The sequence below is a fragment of the Eretmochelys imbricata genome, chromosome 7, assembly GCF_965152235.1.
Source record: "Eretmochelys imbricata isolate rEreImb1 chromosome 7, rEreImb1.hap1, whole genome shotgun sequence".
In the NCBI taxonomy this organism is placed as follows: Eukaryota; Metazoa; Chordata; order Testudines; family Cheloniidae; genus Eretmochelys; species Eretmochelys imbricata.
Window position 1 is genome coordinate 56,250,049 of NC_135578.1, and position 21,623 is coordinate 56,271,671.

General features: G+C 51.0%; 1 protein-coding gene across 1 annotated transcript; it reads left to right on the plus strand.

The window, feature by feature from the left end:
• The first annotated feature begins 2,532 nt into the window (after positions 1-2,532).
• Positions 2,533-21,010, plus strand: PITX3 (paired like homeodomain 3). Its single transcript, XM_077822108.1, has 3 exons — positions 2,533-2,641; positions 15,671-15,876; positions 20,447-21,010. Exons 1-3 carry the CDS (start codon positions 2,533-2,535, stop codon positions 21,008-21,010), a joined length of 879 nt encoding a protein of 292 aa, XP_077678234.1.
• The last annotated feature ends 613 nt before the right edge of the window (positions 21,011-21,623 follow it).

Below are 21,623 nucleotides of genomic sequence, written 5' to 3' on the forward strand. Positions count from 1 at the left end.
CATCTTAATCAAGCCTTAATCCAAGGAATTAATTCACTGCGCGTTTCTGCATAATTCCAGGAGTAATGCTAAAAGCCCTGGCAATATCAGCAGCAGATGGACTCCCTCCAACTCCATGCAAAGGTATTAAAGAAAACACAGCCCCTGTCACATCACTTCATGTACATACACATGGTGAAAAGCAAAGGGGCTGTGCCCTGCCGCTGCCTGGAGCTTATGCAGTCTGCAGACATCAAAGGCCAGGCTTGCAACGTGGTGGAAACTAGAACCTGCCTCAGAACAAATAAGGGGCTCCTGCCATGCCCTCCCTGGACAGGGGATCAGAAGCCCGCAGCAAGACAAATGACTGGAAAATGGGCACTAGGGCAACTGTGTCCATTTAGGAAGACACAGGACTTACAAAGTGAGCAGGGAAAAAAGGGAGGTTGACTCAGACCAGTGTCAAGACACGTGTGTCAGAGCTCTGGGGGCTCTTTGAACCAAGAGGCTGACTAAATGAGTACGTAGGAGGAGTGAGGATAAATCGTCCATCATAGAAGCTATCGGATAATAGTCATCAGAATTAATAAACCCCTCCTCTTCCACTCCTGGTGGTTTTCAAAGCACTTAACATACACTAAAGGCACTCAGCACTGGCCTCTCTCCCTGTTAAACTCAACAGGAGTTTTCCATTGACGTTTGTTGGGGCAGAACTAGGCAAATGCTGAGTGTTTTTGAAAACCGCGCCCCACGTAATTATCCTCCACACCCCTGTGAGGTAGAGTAAATAATTATTATCCTTGCTTATGATATACATGTTAGAGAAGCCCATCCAAATGCCCTAGATTAGAAATCCCAATTCCTAAACCACTGAATTTTGGGACTGTAGGAGATGTTTCCAAACCGGGATGCAAATGTCACAACTGACCCTATATCTGCAATGTCTAAATCCAAAACTCCGGGTCTGAACAGCCCCACACTCTGGAAGCTTTGAAACCCTACTCTGGCTCCCAATGTATTGCCTCAGGCAAGCTGCTATTCAATTTTAGTGGGGCTCCCTGGCTATAGAATGGGAATAGTTAGCACAGGTAAAGGTCACTTTAGAAATTAGTGTGTTCTGTTCACTCTCAATGAAGTAAGAGCACAGAAAATATTGCACATGCGCACTTGGATAAGAATCTTTAGTGCTGTCTGACAGCAAGGTCACAGGTCAAATTCGAGACCTTAGTGCAAATCTAGAGAAACTTCCCTCTCTAGCCATACATGGTAGGGCCTTTAACTCTTACTAGTCTGGAAGGAATGCAAAGCTGACCCCTGGTAACCTTCAGATACCCCAAATTAGGATGAAAGCACTTTCCCCACCTTGGCTTTACCTTAGCATAGAGCAATCTGGCAGGCTCTGGTCCCTTTGTAAGAGTGTGGCAGGAAGACATTGGGGTTGAGGAATACAAAAGGGGGTGGGGAGGTGCTATAGTTTCCTGCAGAGCCACTGATCATTACAGGTTTCAGAGTAACAGCCGTGTTAGTCTATATTCGCAAAAAGAAAAGGAGTACTTGTGGGACCTTAGAGACTAACCAGTTTATTTGAGCATAATAATAATAATAATAATCATATTTATCTGATCATTACCAGCTCTTTAGGTTAGAAGGGGAAGCATATGGGCACATAGAATTACCATTAAAGAAGAACCTGGGGTCCATAAGGAAAAGCTAAGACCTTTTTAGGTTAAAAGTAAGGGGCCATCTTAACCAAGCTTGTTTTGTCCTCAGTCACCCAAGAGTGTTTACTGTTGTACTAATGCAGGGTTTACAGGGATCTGGATGGGTCTGGCCTGTCACTGAAAAGAACGGCATTCACTTGTAACTTTCTAGCTCTGGGTCAGCACTTGTTTATGCGTATCTGCCCTCTTGTTTGTGTCCCTCTATTGCTGTTTGTGTCTGTGCATATATGCCTGTGTATCTGTGTTCGCGTTATGCCTAGAAGTGATTCTTAGGGACTCCCCAGTCCTGTTTTTATGTGTGTCTGTAATATTATTTAGACCAGAGCAGCTTATTAAGAAGCAAAGGAGAAGGTGAGGGAGACCAGGGGATGATAGGGAAGGGGGACAGGAGGGAGAGTTGGATGTTTTGGGAAGGTGCTAACTGCACTTGGCCAGCCACAGGGCCACTTCCTCAGATCTCCATTACACAGCCTGCTCCCAATGTTGCTATTTCAGTCTGAATGTCACCTATAAATTGGAGGCTCTTTCTCTGAAGGCTGCAAATAGAAGTGCTATTAGATAATCTTTGATTTATAGGGCAGCTAAGTGTGGAATTTAGTGAGGGCTGTGGCCAGTCTGCCCACTTCCCAGCCAGGAAACCCAGCCTGGGCTGGGGTCCTGCTCCTGCAGATTTCCTTTACTTTTCCTTGCAGAACTTCCTCTGCCCTGCATTGACTGGTCCCTTCCCAGAAGGGGTAGGGAGGGGGCATGATGTGAGCTCTACCTCTCCACTCACTCTGTGCCTATTTCTGCAGATCTCTCCTCCTCCACCACCACCACCGACTCCTGCCAGATGGATTTCAACCTGCTGACGGACTCAGAAGCTCGCAGCCCTGCTCTGTCCCTCTCGGATTCTGGGACCCCTCAACACGAACACAGCTGCAAGGGGCAGGACCATAGTGGTAAGTGCAGGCTCTTCCCTTGAGACCCTTCCCATCCCCGTCCTTGACGTTGCTGCCTGGCCAGAAGGGGTGGAACGGCCCTCCCACATAGCACCTGCACTGAATGGACACATCTCTGTTTTGCATGCCCCTTGGTGATAGTGCCAGGAGTCGCTCTGGGAAGAAGACTGGCTGATCCCCAGGGATCAGTTCAACATGATGCTAGAGGTTTAGGCTCCTGGGACACTCATCTCGTTAAATGGATGCTGGGCAGATGCCTTTACTAGGTCCAGGCTTTGTTGTGTTTGGTGCTGTATAAACAGAGCCAGTGACAGTCCCTACCCAAAATCATTGTAATCTAAAAGTGAGCCCTATAAAAACACCCCCAGTACTTGACATTTGGATCTTGGGCTCTTCCTTAAAAGGCTCCACCCTCTTCTACCTTCTCCAGAAACTCAGCAACAAACAGAACAAGGGGCCACAGTGTCTTCTTTGTAAGTCTGCAGATAGATGATGGTTTCCTAGAGCTGACTGTGTAGTTTGCAGGTAGGCTGGAGCGTTCAGTTTCTGCTAGGAATTAAAGCAGGGTAAAGGCTACAAACCTCTCAGTGGGTGTGTTTCAGGGATGCTGATTTTGATGACAAGGTTAGTTAGGAGCCTGACAGCTTCAGATCTGTCCTGATCCCACACCTGTGTCCTGGGAAGGAGAGAGGAGAGCAGATCAAGCAGCTCCCTGGAAGATGGAAGGGAGAGAAGGAAACCAGCCCAGGAAAATGAATGGGACAGTTTGTTATCCTATTCCTAGCAGCACACAGAGGAGGCGCTGCACTTCCTTGCTTTCTAATTTGAGCATCACTTCCAGATCTCAGTCGGCCGTTCCCATAGACCCACATTGACCTATATAAAACACATCTGATCCAAAGTACATCCTGTTCCCTTCCAATCCAATTATATCACCAGGAGTTTAGCAGTTGACTTCAGTGAGAGCAGCATCTGGCCCTAGGAAGGGAGCAAGGTACAGTGTCTAGAGCAGGAAAGTTGGGAGATCTGGGTTGTGCCATGGACTTTCTGGGTGCCCCGGTGCTAGACCATAGACAAAAGGCCACAGAAATGCAAAGTCTGTTTAAAAGGTCTGGCATCACCATGTGCTGTGGGTAGGTGGTCCCCCTTTTGGACCTTGGCACAGGAGGCTGGGAAGAGACACACCCTTTCCCAGTTTAAGCCATAGACAGAGGGAAGGTCCAGCTGTCCCCGAGTAGTGTGACTTCCCCTCCGTGCTTGGAGCCCGCTGGCTGATAATGGCCTCCTTCAGAGGTATTGCAGCTGGCTGCTTCCTCTGCTGTGGTTTTAGTTCCATTAATGGGTTGTATCAAAGTTGGAAGTGAGGAAAGGGCATTGAAGATCCAGGGAGAATCTCTCAGGGGAAAGGCTCCTCCAAGGAGTCACGTTCAAACCTTACAGATCACTTTTGGTTTAATGCTCTCTGTGCACTTCAGGCCCCATCCAACTACCTTGGAAGCCAAGGGCCAGGTTCCCACTGACTGACAATCTCTCCCTCCCCATTCCTAAGAGAGCAGAACCCGGAAATGGCTTGCACCCACCCAGGGCCAGTTCCGGAGCAGCTAGAGATGCAGTCACAGCTGGGTACCAGGCACAGCCAGGCCATACCGCTGGAGCAGCGAGCCCTGAAGCGCACTGGAGAGCCCCTCCTTCCGGTAACCCTGCAGTGTCCCGGGGACCCTTGCTACAGAGGCTTTAGCAGCAATAAACGGGCGGGAGACGCCCCCTCTCCCCCTCCTAAAGAAGGCTGCCAGGTTCAGCTTCCACTTGATCACGGCCCAAGTTACAATCTCTGCTGCAAGCTCCGCACCTCCACAGCGCACTCCTTCCCAGGCGGACGCGATAGGCGCTGCCGCGCAAGGCAACCCCAGCACCCGACAGAGCAGCCCCGCCCCGGCACGCAGGGCAGTGGAGCGCACAACCCCCCAGGGTCACTCCCGCCCCCGGCACGCAGGACAGTGGAACGCACAACCCCCCCTCGCCGTCACTCCCACCCCAGCACCCAGGACAGTGGAACGCGCATTTCTCCCCCCCCCGTCACTCCCACCCCAGCACCCAGGACAGTGGAACGCGCATTTCTCCCCCACCCCCGTCACTCCCGCCCCAGCACCCAGGACAGTGGAACGCGCATTTCTCCCCCGCCCCCGTCACTCCCACCCCAGCACCCAGGACAGTGGAACGCGCATTTCCCCCCGCCCCCGTCACTCCCACCCCAGCACCCAGGACAGTGGAACGCGCATTCCCCCCCCCGTCACTCCCGCCCCGGCACGCAGGGCAGTAGAACGCGTTGTCACCCACACTCACAGCGCACCCGGGTCCACTGCGTGAAACAGCAACCGACACACACAAGGGCAACCTCGGACAAAGTCACAGGCGCTGGGCAGCGCCTAACAGGGAAACCAAAGTGCCCCGTACAGAACGCGTGTGGGCCCCAGGTAGTGTCAACCACCACACTCAGCTACTTGCTGCCCCGCACAGCCCTCAACTACACACACTGCACCAGCAAACACCCCCCCCCTCCACTGCCCAGAGATGCCCTCCCCTATTGCAGACACAACCCGCTCAGATCTGGACACACAAACAACCCGCCCCAGACACTCAAACATAACAGCCCCTGGCTACAGCCGCTTCATTTCGTCCCCCCTCTCTGCGCTGCTGTCCGATTTTCGTTTTTTGCAGTGAGCTTTTATTGTTTGTCACGCGCAGTTTGTGTTCAAATCCTGTTCCACGCCCCCCCGTTGGGGTTTGTTTGTCGATATCAAATTCTTAATCTCGGGTCCGGGCCTCTGTTTATTGTCCTAGTTTCGTAGGTCCCAATTCAATCTGGTTTCGGTTTTTGGGGCGTTCATACCGGTGTTTTCCATCGGCGCTATTCCTTCGCTTCCTCTCCTTTCTCCGCTTCCCTTTCGCCCGGGCTGGGATTTCACACGGTCTTTCTTGCTTTCTAATGACATTTCCCAGCTCAAATCTAACTGGTTTCGGGTCCCATTTGTAGACTTTGGTTCTTTTTCCTGGGGAACTGCGCGATCCGGTCAGCTTTGCCCCCGGTGCAGCTTCCTGGTGAAATACTCATGTTTGGAGGACTGCGGGGTGGAGAAGGAGATTTCTTTGTTAGTTAATCGGGAGCCGAGGGCTGGATCAGGCGCGGAGAGTAACCGGAACGAGGAACTGCTCAGTTCAGTCAGTTTCCTTTCTGGGCTCGATTATGCGCCCGCGGAAGCCGGGTTTAAACTCCCCCGCTCGCACTGTCGAGGCCAGTCTCTCGCCTTTATCCCCAGCCGGGATGTGTGTGGGGCAAAGGAACAGCAGGAGCGGGACAGCTGCAGCGCAGCGCGAGTTCCCGGCCCGGCCCGGCCCTGTGCAGACACCCGGCTCCGGATCCTTCAGGCTTCAGCTCTCAGGTCCTGTGCGGAGACCGGTCAGGTGAGCGGGGCCGCCCGACAGTAGGGCTGGAGCCCGGCCAGCCAACCCTTGCCGGCTGCGTTGAGGAAGGCAGGGGGCTAAGGCGAGCCAGGGCCGGGGGCTGCAGCTTGCCCTGCAGATTGGAGAAGGGACCCTAGCCGGAGGCGGCCCGGCCTGGGAGCTGCACTCGGTGGAAATACTTGGCAGCAGGGTCAGCGATCAGGGCTGGGGTCGAGCAGTCCCCAGCCCGGCGCTATTCTCTCGGGGTCGCAGGGGAAGCAGCTGCGCTGAAAATGGGGCACAGTCGCTATTGGTGACAGGGGTGTTACCAGCCACGGCTTCCTCCGGCACGGTTGGTGGAGGCGCAAGAGCGCACTGACAGCGGCCCAGCCCTGCTCTGATGGCACCTCCGCTAGTGGCCTGCCGGGGACAGGTGAGAAGCGGATTGACAGGCGCAGAGCTAGGGGCTGAGAGCCGGGCGCTGCCTGCGCGGGTACTTCGCTTTTTCAGACCCTCGGGAAAGCATCCGCTTGCTAGAATTAGGGGAGTCCGACTGAAGGTGGTAGGGCTCTCTCCCCACAGGACCGCTTTCTGCTCTGCTAACCGCTAATTATTAAACCAGCCTGCAAGGGAAGTGTCTTCCTAAACCCAGGCCAGGCGGGTCATTCCCTGAACCACAAGGATGTGTCCTCACCCGCTTTCCCGCATCCTCCCTGGCTAATGGAACCGGCGCCGATCTCACCCGTTGTAAATGTCCAGCCCCACATCTACCCAGCTTTCGGCCTCACCTTGTGGCAGTGAGCTCCACCGTGTTGCGGAGGCGCCCCGAGATGCCTCGCTTGCTTTTCACTGAACGTGGCCTGGTGCTTGTTAGGAGAGGGAGCGCAGGAGTCGGCCCCCAGCTTGCCTGGGAATCTACCGCCCTCCTGTCCCCTCCATGGGCTGTAGGAGTCCCAGCTAGGATGATCAGATGTCCCGATTTTGGGGTCTTTTTCTTACATAGGCTATTTCCCCCCACCTCCTGTCCCGATTTTTCACATTTGCTGTCCGGTCACCCGAGTCCCAGCGGTTCGGGGCGTGTGCGCCACCAACAGGCCTGCGCCCGCTGGGACTAGACTCGGGGGACTTTGAACTGTGACGGGGGAAGGGATGCTTCCCCCTGAGCGCTGCCTTCCCTGCCCATCGCCTCCCGCATGCCCCGACGGGTCCCCCTCTCCCTATCGGACGCACCGCTCCCTCTCCAGAGAGGCCTGGGCGCTCCGACAGCCTCCGAGCTAGCGAGCTGCAGCTCCAAAGAGCAGAAACCTGTAGCTGTCTCCCCGCCGCTGTCGGGACACACACCGCTGCGCAGGGCCCTTCCTGTCTATCCCTGCTGCCTTCAGCCCGGGGAAACCCTGCCAGACTCGCCTGCCTGCGGCCCGCCCTCAGGAGCAGCCTAGATTACAGGCAGCTTCACACTGAACCGAGTATCTTCTCTGGGGCGCTTCTGCCTGCCTGGCCCAGATTCCGCTGGGGCTGATCGGATAAAGGCGTCAGCAAAAGGCACCTGCAGAGATCAGCGCGGGTCTGGCCCACCTGTCTCCGCTCCCCCGAGCGCCCCTGCCCCGTTTCTGTGGCCGTGGCGGGCCCTTCCACCGCCAGCAGCCAGGTAACGCTCCCCTCGCAGATCTATCGCTTCGCCTCTCCGGTCAGCAACGCCGGCAGGCGGCTCCTGCAGCGGCTGAATAGCGCTGTCCCTTGCAACAAACAGGCTTTCTGAGCCTCCAGGGCCGGGGTATCTAACAAGGACAGCAGCCTGTGGACTAAAACTTTCCCGGACATGCGCGAGCGACTCCCTCCCCCCATCCACCCGGCTAAATCCGAACCGGAACGAATCCAGCCTCTGTAAACGGCTCTGCCCCTTACCCTGGAAATTAAGCTTTGAGGACAGCCCTGCACGGTTCCCAGGTAACCCATCTGGTTGTTTTCAGGCAGAGTGCACCGATCCCTTATCAGCCAGAGCTGGTTTTGGAGCATCAGCAACTTCCCGTTTAGTTCTCCCTGCTCCGGCTCGGTTTATACAGACCAGTGAGTGCCAAGGGACCGGGAACCCGTGGAAGAGCGATAGCTGCCCAGCCTGCCACGGCCGCCCTGCAAAGCGATCCGGGCCCCTAACTGTAACTCCAGCGAGTGCCACGTAGCCAAAGAGCAGAACTAGCGGCCAGCGCGGTGTTTGCTCTGCCCCCTGTTTCATTAGCACCAAATCTGCGCTGTACAGAAGTGGCAGAACTCATTGCAAGAGCTCAGCGTCTAAACAACACATTTACCCCACTCTCTGCTCTCAGGCACATTCCCCACCCCCCTGCTCCCCGATCCTTCCGCGCCCCTGGCCCCACATACACCGCCCCCAACTATCTGCCCCTGGAGGGCTCCGGGCTCTCCCTTCGCTATGGGCACCAGCCCTCGCGCCCTCCGGGATAGACTAGCAATTCCGGCAGGCCTTGACTGGCCCAGACGGTTCCTTCTCTCCTAATCCCACCTCCCAAGGGGCCAGCTGTCTCTGGCTGGTGCCCTAAAGTAATCCCCACTAATTGAACAGCTTGCGCAGTTAGCCTAAGGTATCTTCATTAAGCACCGTTTGTTTGGCAATGGGTAGAAAATCGGGAGTGGGGGGAAATCACACAATCATCAAAGCTAAGCAGCGCCTAGATAGAGACAGCAGAGCTGGCTGAGCCTTAAACTGAAGCGCAAATATTGGTTAAGTGAGATGAAAACCTCCTTCTTCCCCTCTGCCCGTGCTCTCAGCCTACCTATCCTCTCCAGCATCCCAGCGAGGTGTGTCTCCATGCCTCTCTGACGCACTGGCCAGGTGCTACCAATTGTCATTAGCGCCTTGATTACTTCCTTTCTAGCCAAAACCTCGCTATCCAGTTTCCCGACAGAGCCTTTCAAACCACCCTCCTTCCATGACCACGCTTCAAAGCTCGGGAGTCCATTTCAAAGGAGTCTAGAATCTCCGTGTAAAGGGAAATTGTTTATATCGGAGCCACAAAAGCCATTTATCATCTTGGGGTTTGTCAGAGTCACAACCCCTGCTAGAGGTCTGGGCAGACACCCAGAGCAGGCTCTTTCAGCATGATAATTACTCACTTTCTCTGGTTTGCAGCCAGTGGCATAACATACAGAACAGTCCTAAAATCAAATTTATATTGGACAGTCTGAATCCCTCCTTTCCTCTAACCTATTGTCCCCTGGCCTTAGTTTTTCTTCTACTCAAATTGTTCCCATGATGTCACCATTTCTCTGCCCTGTTCTAAATTGGCTGGCTCCTCCCTTTGCAAGAGCCCAGTTCCATTCCGCCTCAGCTGAAAAACCCTGGCCAGATAAGCACCTTCTTCCCCCGTGCACAGAGTACCCTGCTGCCTTTGGAGGGGCACACTCTGTTGCAGCTAAGCAGCTGTGGGTACTGGCTGGAACTGGGGATTCAGGACTCTGCTCCTGATCTGCTTTGTGATTTCAGGCAAGTCACTTCACCTGCTCTGGGGGCTTGGTTACCCCAGCTACCACATAGGACTAACTTCTTAAGCTTCAGTGTCCTGGGCAGCTGTGAGGGTTTAATCAGCGTGTGTTTACTGTGTCCATCTTTGGATGGAATGCACTAATTAAATGGCACCTTTCTTCAGGATAGAAAAGGCAGCCAGCTAGAGAGAAATCAGTTGAACTCCTCCCACTGTAAAAGACAGTCTAGAGTCAGCTGAGTACATGCAGAGCATTATGTCTCATTACCTGCCCCCTGTTCCCCCACCCCCAGTTTTATTGTATTTAGCCAAGTGCACTAGAGGATTTGTGTGGTTTGCAGAAGGGTGTTAAAGAGAAGTCCTTTTGAGTTCTCCAGCTGCATATGGAATGACAGGCTGTGATACCTGCAGTTAAGATTGCCTAACCCTTTCCATTATAAATCTGTTTTTAGCTACTTAGAACTTTGCCAAGCTTGAATTGTTCAGGCTAAAGTTTTCCTTGCCGGGGATCTGCTTTGAGCTGAACAAGGTTCAGCCATTTCCAGGAACATGGTGTGGATTGTTTGCCCGTATTAAAGTTTTACAGTTGAGAAACACTAGCACCTCTGTACTTTGGAGCAAGGACTTCAGGTTTGGCAGAGGCATTGCCCTGGTGTCCGGGATGTAGTTTTACCATCCCTGTGAAAGCTTGTCCAAATCTGGCCAAATTATAAGCCCCTCAGAAATCTCCATTCACACATGCTCAGACTTGTAAGAGTCCGGCAGCTAAATTCTCTGAAGACTGCAGTAGTCCTGGACATGCTTCGTTCTCCAGTGTATGACTGGGCTAGGCCCACAGAATGACTGAGCATGATCCGGCCCAGCACTATAGAGGCTGAGCAGGACTCTTCCTGAAATTGCTGCTGTAGGTTGTTGGGGGACTGGGCCAGGGAAACTCTCTCCTGTGCTTTCCATGTAGTGCCCAGGTAGCCTTGAGGAGGAAGCTTAACTGAGTCAAATGCACAGAGATGGGGAAGGAGGGAGGAAGTAGGAGAAGAGTGGGAGAGCCTGGGAGGGGAAAGAGGTCTAATCACTGCGGAACCTGCCCCTATAGAACCTGAAACTAAACCAATTATTCTTGAGTCTCACAATTCCTTCACTGTTTAGTTGTGAAACTCACTGGTGAAGTGGGACCATCCCCTTTTGTGGCAGGTCCACCTAGCAGGAGAAAGCTGGTACTTTCTACCACTTATGCAGTTAGTTCAAATGGTAAGAGGTTTATGTGTGTGTGTGTGTGTGGGGGGGTAATCTTTAGATCCCATTCTGCTGATGATCCATGGGAGATGGGGGGAGCAGTATGGTTCCACATGATGCATTTTTTTTTCAATTTAAGTTTAAAAAAAAAAGTTAAATTACATAAACAACATTAAAAGAATGTAAGAGTTGCAAAATCAAAGATTCAAGTGTTAGAAGATGCCAGAATGATGGCTGGTTGTGCAGCCTTAATTCAGCCCCCTGGTGCGTATGCCTTGATACTGGCTAGTTGCACAATCACTATGTTTTTCCAAAGGACCCCTCCAATGGGAGCTGCAGGTGCTCAGCACCACTACAACACACACCCTTAGCACCGAAGCCTAATTGCCCCCTTGTGTAGCCTCCATTCATAGTCGTACTAGGCTGTGACAACCTTGTGCTCTCCCCTGCCCGTTGTGCAAGGCCCTAGGGCTGGTCTATGTGGGGAAGTTAACCGGCATAACTATACTGCTATAGCTATACTGGTAACTCCTTGTGTGGACACTCTTATTCCAGAATAAATAACTGTTCTTGTCACTATGGTTGTACCATAAATTTCTGCATGCAGATGAGCCCTTAGCTGGGCAAATCCTTAAGGATGTACTGGCTTCTAGTCGCCTGCTTTGGACTGGAGCTGTTACTGTCCATTCATGGGTTCTGCCCTGTTAAATCATCTTATTGCACTGACCTGACTGGCTGTGAGTGACATTTTCCCTTAAGCCCAGGCAGCTAATTCCAGCTATGACTCTAGTAGTTTAGTGGAGGGGGAAAGCTGCATATAATACTCTATGCACTATCTGAGGTTACTGGTAAATGCTCAGCTATTGTATGTGTTGGTTTCCACTGCTGTCAAAAACAACAGAGTGACCTAGAAATAAAAACTGTCCACTGAATGAACTAAAGGGGGCTTTGTTACCTGGGGTTATTCACCCAGGGGGGCTGATTCTGCCTCTGACACAGCTGTCAGGGAGAGCTGGGCATGCCCATTTGAGGGCTGGGTTGGCTCATGAGAGGGAGAGGGTGTGTAATGTAATCACGCCTTGGGCTGCAGAGAAATAGGGAGGGCATGATTCACTGGCATTGCACTTTCTTGCTTTACGGAGTAGCAGCAATAGTCTTGCTGACTCACAGCCTTGCAGCTACAGAGTGAGGAATCCTGGAGACCAGGGTCCATGGACCATGGCAGATGGCACCCTACATGGGGAAGGTAGTCGTACATCTACACCATGCTCTGCCACTCAAAGGATATACAATGCAATCTCTCCCATACACCACACTGTCCCTCACTCCCATAGGGTCCCCTGTGCCTCTCCACACTGCAGCGGGGAGGGACGGCAGTATTTGCACCAAAGCTAGAACTCCACTACTTCCTTTCCAACTGCACAGCACAATCCTCTCTTGGTTCTGCCATGCCGAAAATCCGTCCCTACAAACACCACACAGGGAAAGCCAGGGCCAGCAAGAGTGGGAAGGAAGGTGTTTTCCCTGAAGCATGGCGCTCCCCTGGCAATATTATACCACCGTAGGAGGCTTGCTCTGCAGATGCCACTTGCAACATTAGCTGGTAGTATAGAGCTTCTGTCCTCTGGGAGCAGGGCACTGCGAAGAGGGCACCAAGGGCACTGGGCATGCTGCTCTGCAGATGTGTAAAATTAGGACCAGGATTCCCCTTATCTCCTTGGGCTCCACACATTTACCCAGACAGTCTTGCACCCCTGCCCAAAGGTGATGATGCCTTGGGCTTAGATTATGTCAAAGTCAGATATTTCATGAGACTAGGGATGATATAGCCCATGAGCAGTGTGCTGTGTCTACACCATCCCTTTATGCCCTGTGCATTGCAAGCTTCCCCTGCCCTCAGTAGGCATTTTGAGCAAAGCCTGCAGACTGGGGCATGTCATTACTACCTTAGCATCAATTCCTTTGGAAGTTGGTGGTGTTTTGCCATTGACTCTCACAAGCAGGCTCTTACACTCTGTGCTTCTCTCTTTGAAGGGTTTCAGACCTAACAAAACGAATGAGGGTTAAACTGAATATTGTCCCCTCGTGGATAGTCAGATCATTACTTTCATGCTCAGAAATGGCGGCATCTGTCATCATTCCCTTTTTAATCTGTTCAGAGGCCAACAAGGGCTGAGTCTCTCTCCTCTGACATTGGTTCAGACCAGAGGAATAAGAATATAGTCTCCACTGGAACCACAACTGTAACATACACATTAAAAGCACGTGTTGTTGTCAAAGAGCATCAACTCAATGGGGGCCAGAGAAATTCATCTGCTTCCAAAGAGCCCTCAGGAAACGGGCACTGTCCCCACATCTAGATAATTATAGCAGTACTTAGAGTGTCACAAGGGTACAGCAGTTTCCTGTGGGTCTATTTTTAGGTACTACATATTTCCACCTTTTGAATACACATCTTCAGTGGTTTTCGTAGTCTCAAACAACATTAGCTGAAGAAGCTGGCTGAGCCTGAGGTTTGATGATGGGGCGTGGAGCCTTCCTCCACTGCCACACCATGTCTGGCTGTCTTGAGCTGATGTTTGGTTAGGGACCTATGCTAAATATTTCGGGGTCTCACCCTGCTTCCGAATGGTCAGCTGTCCATGCCTATTGACATGTCCCCTTCTTAAATACAGCGGAGAGGCCAAGGGTTAAATGGGCAATGGAGAGAACTAACCTCCCATCCTTAAGAGGCGGCTGGTGGGGCAGCATGAGGACAGCCTGTATGGCCACTACCTGTGCTGTTAAATGAAGAAGGGCAGAGAGGAGCACCCAGTTTAGGGCCCATGCAAGAAGAGAATCTATTGGACCAGTGGGCTCCTTAACAAGTCCCTCTTACCCTCCCCCATCCTTAGTGACTCTGAAAAAGTCACTTGGGGACCATGGTGGATAATTAGCTGAACATGAGCTCCCAATGTGACACTGTGGCCAAAAGGGCAAATGCGATCCTGCGATGCATCAACAGGGGAATCTGGAGCAGGAGCAGAGAGGTTATTTTACATTTATATTTGGCACTGGTGCAACCACTGCAGGAATACTGTGTCCAGTTCTGGTGTCCATAATTCAAGAACAATATTTATAAATTGGAGAGGGCTTAGAGAAGAGCCTCAAGAATGATTAAACGATTAGAAAACCTTCCTGATAGTGACTGACTCGAGGAGCTCAACCTATTTAGCTTAACAAAGAGGAGGTTAGAGGGGTGACTTGATTGCAGTCTATTAAATATTTGTTCTCCATGTAGGTACTTCTAACGATCTCTTCAGTCTAGCAGAGGAAGGGCTAACGCGATCCAATGGCTGGAAGTTGAAGCTAGACAAATTCAGAGAGGAAATATGGTGTAAATTTTGAACAGGGAGAGTAATTAACCATGGGAACAATTTACTAAGGGTTGTGGTGGAGTCTCCATTACTAAAAATTTTAAAATCAGGGCTGGATTTTTTTCTAAAAGAGATGCTCTAGGGATTATTCTGGGGAAGTTCTCTGGCCTGGTTTATATAGGAGGGCAGACTAGATGATCACAGTGGTCCCTTCTGACCTTGAAGTCTACAAATCCAGTAGAAGGGATTGGATCTAGATGGCCACTGAGTAGAGAATGGGGAAAGAGTATTCACTTTTAAGGGACATGGCAATGTTCAAGAGAGGCCAAGATGTCATATCCATCATGTATGTATGTGCCTGTTAAATCGAAGTAAAATTGAATGGAGTGTTCTGGAAAGTCATTACTTTCATCTGCGGCTTCCACTTACTGTAGGAGCCTCAGTTTGTAATCTTGGCAGATTGGCTCCCCTCCCCTCTTGTGTCTGCTCTTCCCTCAAGCCAGGGCCTGACAGTTCTATTCTACCCTGCCTTTTGTTTTGAGCCAGAAAGGTTAGTTCCGTTTATAGGATGATTAAGAGGCATATTGCAAAGCCTTCTCTATTACAATGAACCAGGGCCTAGTTTATATTTAACTAGATCCCTAGGGTGATTTCCTTTCTCTTCCTTTAAATCTCTCCTCAAAATTCACTTTTTTCACCTATAATCTCCACTCATCTTATACAGAAGCCAGTACCCAAGTGCTTTTCAGAAATGCAATAAATGATGTGACTAACATTTCTCCCCCCAGGTGGCTCCCCCCAGCTCCTTTGTCCATTTTCTTTCTCCTTTGGCATTCTTCCTGATTTGTTGACTTTTTATTTGTAGTCTCTGGGGCCTTGTCTAGATGTAAAATTGCACCAGGTTTGCTAAATGGTGTGATTGAAAATTGCTTTAGTTAAGCAAGCATAAGAAACATAAAGTGAACACTTTTAAATCTATTCAACCCAGACTTATATCAATTTAGCCTAAGTCAGTTAGGAACAGGTTTAAACTACATTACAATAAGCTACGCAAATGGAAACAAGAGTCTACCCGTCAGTTTAAAACAGACTTTAAGTTAAACCAGTGCAAGTTGTGTGTAGACAAGGAGTAGTTTTTTGGCTCCTCTTACACCTAGAGGTGGTTGGGGCTGTAAGGCTGGGCTGGTGAGAGAAGAGCTGAGTCTAATAGGATGCTGCCTGCTCTTGAAGCCCTACATAGTTACCACAGCTGGCTGCGTTAGGAAAGGAAGGCAGGTGAGTTTCGTGTGTGCCTGGATTACGTGCACCAGGAATGAGGTGCCCTGGAGTCCTGGGACTCAGAGGTGCAGGCCGGAAGCCTGGAGCAGGTAGCACTAGGGTAATGCGAAAGAGTTGCATCCCAAGCCACTGAGCTTCGGGGAAGTTGCTGTCCTGGGGACCGAGGCTTGTGCCGGAGTCCCAGGGCTGCGTTGTGATGGTTTGCCTGCCTTTGCATTTCACAGACACAGAGAAGTCCCAGCAGAACCAGACCGATGACTCCAACCCCGAGGACGGCTCCCTGAAGAAGAAGCAGCGGAGGCAGCGGACTCACTTTACCAGCCAGCAGCTCCAGGAATTGGAAGCCACCTTCCAGAGGAACCGCTACCCAGACATGAGCACCAGGGAGGAGATAGCAGTCTGGACCAACCTGACTGAGGCACGAGTCCGGGTACGGCCACCAGTCTTCCACTCCACAGTCTCTGAATACAGCCACAGCCTGGGGGAAATGGGGGCCCGAGACCAGCTCTGCAGCAAGCCACCAAACCAACCCAGACCCTGCCTTTAACAGAGAGCCAAGGGCACTAGAGGCGTCTCCAGCACATCAATTCCACCCAGCTCTGCTCTCAGGGCCCAACAGGCCCCCGCTGCAGACACCTTGCAGGCTGCCATCTTGGATTCAGTGCAAGTTCACAAGAACGATCATTCTGGCAGGCGTTTGAGGGGGAAATCACACTTGATTTCCTTGGGAATGATTAGTTTGATGGCAGGCTCCTCCCGAGGCAGAGAACTGCCCACCTTCCTCCAGTTCCATATACTAACAGACATCTCTCCTGTGCTCTGACCCCCAGGGAAGATAAGTCTCCCTGGGCTGCTCAGGGTCAGAGGGCCCTTGGGAAGAAATCTCACCCAATACAGAGGAGAAGCCATTACTCAGCTCTGCCCATGCTCTGTGAGTGAGAGTGTGTGAGTGTGAGACACACACAGTGTTGCCAGTTCTCCTGAATGTACTGGGTATGGGAATTTTGGATGCCGGTGCAGGAACTCTCATCCCCACATCTACCCGTCCCACGTCCAGCATGTCTGTCCTCCCAACCTCCAAATTAATCCTGTCTAGTTCCCCTTCAGTTCTCCTTCCCAGCCTCATCTCTACTCCTCCTGTGGTTCTTCACCTCTTTCTCTGCTGCAGCCCCCTCTCCTTTCCCAGGCTGGATGTTTCAGGGAGGGGAGGAGGTTGGGAGATGGGGGAGTGGAGCCATCCTGAGCTGCTGGTCAATTTCTGCTCCCTGCTCCCCTCCTGTAAGAATGTGTCAGCTCTGCCTGCTTGCTCCAACAGCTCTGATTGGCTGCTCTTGCCCAGGAGGCGGGGCAATGGGAATGTAGCCAATCAGTGGGGGTTTTCCAGGGGTTGACATTTGCGCCTCTCAGTGACATGGCTGGAATTGTAGTTGTAGAAGGCCGGGTCTACACCTAAAAATTAGTACAACCTAGCCCCTGATGTAGACACAGCTAGTCTGTTGGATAAACTTTTCCATCTACCTACCTACTGCCTCTTGGAGTGGCGGATTAACTACATTGACAGGAAAACCCCTTCTGTCACTGTAGGAAGCGTCTACATGACTGCATGGTACCTGAAATCTCATTTGTGGGTCTGCACCCCCTTTTGACCAGATGCACGTTAAGCCCTGCCTGGGAGACAGGATGCCTGGGCTCTATAACTTGCTCTGTTATTGACCTGTTGTGCAACCATGGGCTGGTCACTTCTCCTCTCCGGGCCTTCATTCTCTGCCCTTCAACCTTTAGCTTGTCTATTTGGACTACCAGCTCTTTGGGACAGGCCTGCCTCACTAGGTGTAGGTAAAGGCAGGGCTCTGATCTCAGCTGGGACTACAGATTAACACCACAAACCTTATCCATACCCCTGCTTCATCTCCCTCTGTATATTCTCAGGCCCTGGACCCTTACCCTGCCTATGTCCCGTGTTCCTGCCTTTCCCTTGTCTATCCCCCTCCCATCCTACCCTATCCCCCTCCTCTTTACTCTTTCTGTCCTGCTGTGGCCCTTTCCTCTGGTGCAGGCTTCAGATTTCTCTATCCTGATGAGAATTAGTTCCCAGAAAAGCAGGGGTGTCACATTTTAAAGGGAAACCCTGCCAACTCTCATGATTCTAGCATGAGTCTCGTGACATTTAGGTGGTTAGGTTATTTTTTTTTTAAAGGATTTGTATGAATTTCCGATTTCTGACTTCCTCTCACAAACCTGTATCCTTAGCCGAACAGCCCCTGTCGCCCCGTCAATGAGACTGAATTGCATGCTGCCCTCAACAAGTTGGCTGACATGCCCCTTGAGAGTGTGTGTATGGGTATGAGATTGCCCACTGCAAAGATGGACACCATTTCTCACTATTACCAATGGGGCTGAAGCCATGGTCTGAGGGAAAATGGTGGCCCTTTAGAGTATGCGCCAGCTGACACAGGCTCAGGCTGAGGGGGTGTTTAATTGCAGTGTAGAACTTCCTGCTCAGACTACATCCCAAGATCTGGGATCTTCCAACCTCGCAGGCCTAAGCCTGCATGTCTACACCACAATTAAACAGCCCCTTAGCCCGAGCCTGGGTCAGCTGGCATGGGCCAGCTGCATGTGTCTATCTGTAGTATAGACATACCCTTAGTCACCATGTGAGGCCAGGCAAGAGCCAAGAAGCTGTGGAGCTGCTGGGAATGGGGCAGTGGGGGCAGCAGAGAGGGAGCTAAGCAACAGGACAGGAAGGTATATTAGGAGTCAAAGGACACGTGGATAGCAGGAGGCAGACTGAGGGTGAAAGGGCCTACGTATGGCAGAGTGAGAGAACATGATGTGTAGGAAACTGAAGGGGATGCTGCAGACAGCCAGAGTTGTAGGAAAGAGATCTACATTGAGCAGACTGAGAGGCCAGTGTTATGTGCTGAGGCTGTATAGTTTGTGTGGTAGCAGCCTAGCTCCAGTGTCCATCTTTGAGCCCTCGGTATAACCCCAAACTTAAATACAGTCAGAGTGGAAGACCAGAAGGGCCCCCCAGATCAGCTACCAACCGCCTGTCTATCACAGGCCACCTCCACCACTGACATGCTAAACCCAACAACCGAAATTAGACCAAAGTATTACAGCCCACAGGAGACTAGACTATTGTGTGCCACAGGCAGAGAAGAGGAGAAACCGAGGTGCACTAACACCTGAGGCCCCTGCAATAGCAGGGAAATGATTAAGTGAGATACACCCAGATAATCCTGGCAAGTGACCCACAGCCAATTACACTTCTCTCAAGGTCAATATGGGGGAACTATTGAACTCTAAGCCGTATAAACAAACATCACACTAGGTTCCCCTGAAGTCTGACTCTCTTTCTCCAGTTCCATACATACTACAAGGGGGAGAATGTGCGTGGGGCAGCTGCCTACCCTGTCTAGCTAGGGAAGAGGTAGAGAGGGACAGAATGGCCCCAAGGGATACAAGAGCATAGGTGGGATTTGCTCTGATCAGCAAATAGGGAAGTTGCATTTCTGTGATTGAATTTTGAACCCAAGATGATCCCACATGAGTTGGAAATGCGTGGCTTCCCTCGAAGGTGGTGGGGGGGGGGAGGAGTCAGATGGCAGGCAAAAAAACAGTTTTGTGACAGTTTTTCAAAATTATAACATAAGACACATGGTGTTTTGGGTTCTGACTCATGATTTTTGAACGCTTAGCGTAGGCAGCAGTGGAATTACAATTTTCAGAGAGGGAACTTGTCAAGTAACTTAAAGCCATGCTAAGCAACTACACTGGGCTACAGCATAGGAATCCAGGAGTGAAATGGACCAGTCATTTTACCATCTGAGCTGACAGAAATGCAAAACCGAAACAAAGTGCATCCATGGCAAAACTAATTCTATTTTTAAAATTGTTTAACCTGAGGTATTACTAGTAATTTAAGAAAAAAAAAGTTTCAAATAGGGTTTTGGACAGCGTCCCAGTAATAGTCTTCAGTCAACATTTGGATTTATTTCCAATGGAGTTATTTTTACATTTGTTATTTGTCTTTGAAGAACCCCAGCAAAACTAATCTTTCACCACCTTCTAATGATACAAAAGATTAATCACACAAAATCAAACTGATTTTGAGCTACAGACAAAAAGAAGCATGAATTCCCCTAGTGCAGCAGTTCTCAAACTGTGCACCTCAGAGCACTTGCTCATGGTCTATGAAGATCTACAAAGTCATACGATACTGGCTCCTAGCTGCTAGATCACAGTTAAAAATACACTAAGTATTTTCCTAATATTTTCCTATGTAAGCAACTGCTGTATTTGTTGTGTGATCGAGAATGGAAGGCAAGGTGGGTCACATGATCGCAAACTAGAGAGTGTGGGGGTGGGGGGTGTCTGTGAGGCACTCTCTCTAGTAAGTTGTGGTCCAGCCCAGTTTGAAGTCCCCTGCCCTGGTGGAAATCCCCATGGAGAATCTCCAGCTGATCTCCACTAGCGACACAGAACCAGACTAAACTAACAGAGATGAGAAGGGGGATGTCAGGGGAGGCTGCTGAATTTTCCACTCCTGTAGGGTCCAGTCTCTCTCTGATATCTGTGGAAACCTGGTATGAACACAAACGTACGGCACTACATTTATACTGCAAATCATGGATGTTAGAATGTGAAAGGACCTAGGTTCACTTACACAGTCCCAGGATTCTCCCAGTACTGCATGCTCCAGTGCTCTGTTCTGGTTTTAGGGGGGCTATGTGAGGGGGCTGTCACCAGCTCCCTTTGGGAGCCTACAATACCCCTGTTAGGTAACATTTCCTGCTATTGAACCAAAGTTTTCTTTGGTTAATTCCATCTAATCACTCCTAGTTACAAGCCCCTCGCTCACCTCAGCCTGTCCTTTTCCAGATGTACTCAGTTGTCCTGACGACCATGTTGGTACAAGGAGGGATGACTGACAGAGACAGAGGCTTCCCCATTAATAACTGGAATGACCCTTCTGCTCTCTCCTTCCCTTGCAGGTCTGGTTTAAGAACCGCAGAGCCAAGTGGAGGAAACGAGAAAGGAACCAGCAGGCAGAGCTTTGTAAGAACAGTTTTGGAGCTCAGTTCAATGGACTGATGCAGCCTTATGATGACATGTATTCCGGCTATTCGTATAACAACTGGGCTACCAAAGGGCTTGCTACCAGCCCCCTGTCAGCCAAGAGCTTCCCCTTCTTCAACTCCATGAATGTCAGCCCCCTCTCCTCCCAGCCCATGTTCTCCCCTCCCAGTTCCATTGCTTCCATGACCATGCCTTCCTCCATGGTCTCCTCAGCAGTGACTGGTGTGCCAGGCTCCAGCCTCAACAACCTGGGAAACATCAACAACCTCAACAGCCCAAGCCTCAACTCTGCCGTTTCATCCAGTGCCTGCCCTTATGCCTCCACCGCCAGCCCCTATATGTACAGGGACACGTGCAACTCTAGCCTGGCCAGCTTGAGGCTGAAGGCCAAGCAGCACGCCAACTTCACCTACCCGGCGGTTCAGACGGCAGCTTCCAACCTGAGCCCCTGCCAATATGCCGTGGACAGGCCCGTATGAAGGGCCACCTGCCACCAACCAGGGACTCGACCTTAGCCTGATGAAAGGAGACCTTTAGCCCTACAACAGCGTACACCCTGCAGGAAAGAGAGAGACAGATGGACCTCTGTGAAGACTTGTCTAACTATTGTATGGTGAATTTTGACTGTCTATTTTTTTTTTTTTTTTTTTTGGTAAAGCAACAGAAACTGCTCATTGGAAGACCCACTGGGAAACAGCAACTTGTGACATTCAGTTTGACTGGCTCCTGGGCAGCAGAACTGAGCATATGTCAATCTGCTCCTTCCTCCCTCCCCTTGGTGTGATAGCTGTCCTTGCCCCTCCATGGCACAAAAATCCTGTTTAAAGCATAGGCAGTGAGATGGCACAGCTGTAGGAAGTAGCCAGGGACCCAGGCAAAGTGGTGCAGCTACTCAATGCTTGGCTGAGAACACACATACACCCACAGGTGTGAGCGGTCAGATTTCATTTTGAGGCACCTCACCCATTTATTTATCATATGGCCAGTCTCACCAGCCACCAGTCAGGAAAGTACTGTCTCAGCCGGCAATACATTTGTATACTGCAGATATATGCATGGCCAGGTAACTGAACCCCCTAGGGATCGGGAGTT

Coding starts and splice junctions, on each gene's coding strand:
- PITX3 (XM_077822108.1), top strand. CDS start 2,533: ATGGATTTCAACCTGCTGACGGACTCAGAAGCTCGCAGCCCTGCTCTG. Junction 2,642..15,670: donor CAAGGGGCAGGACCATAGTG/GTAAGTGCAGGC, acceptor TGCATTTCACAG/ACACAGAGAAGTCCCAGCAG. Junction 15,877..20,446: donor TGACTGAGGCACGAGTCCGG/GTACGGCCACCA, acceptor CTTCCCTTGCAG/GTCTGGTTTAAGAACCGCAG.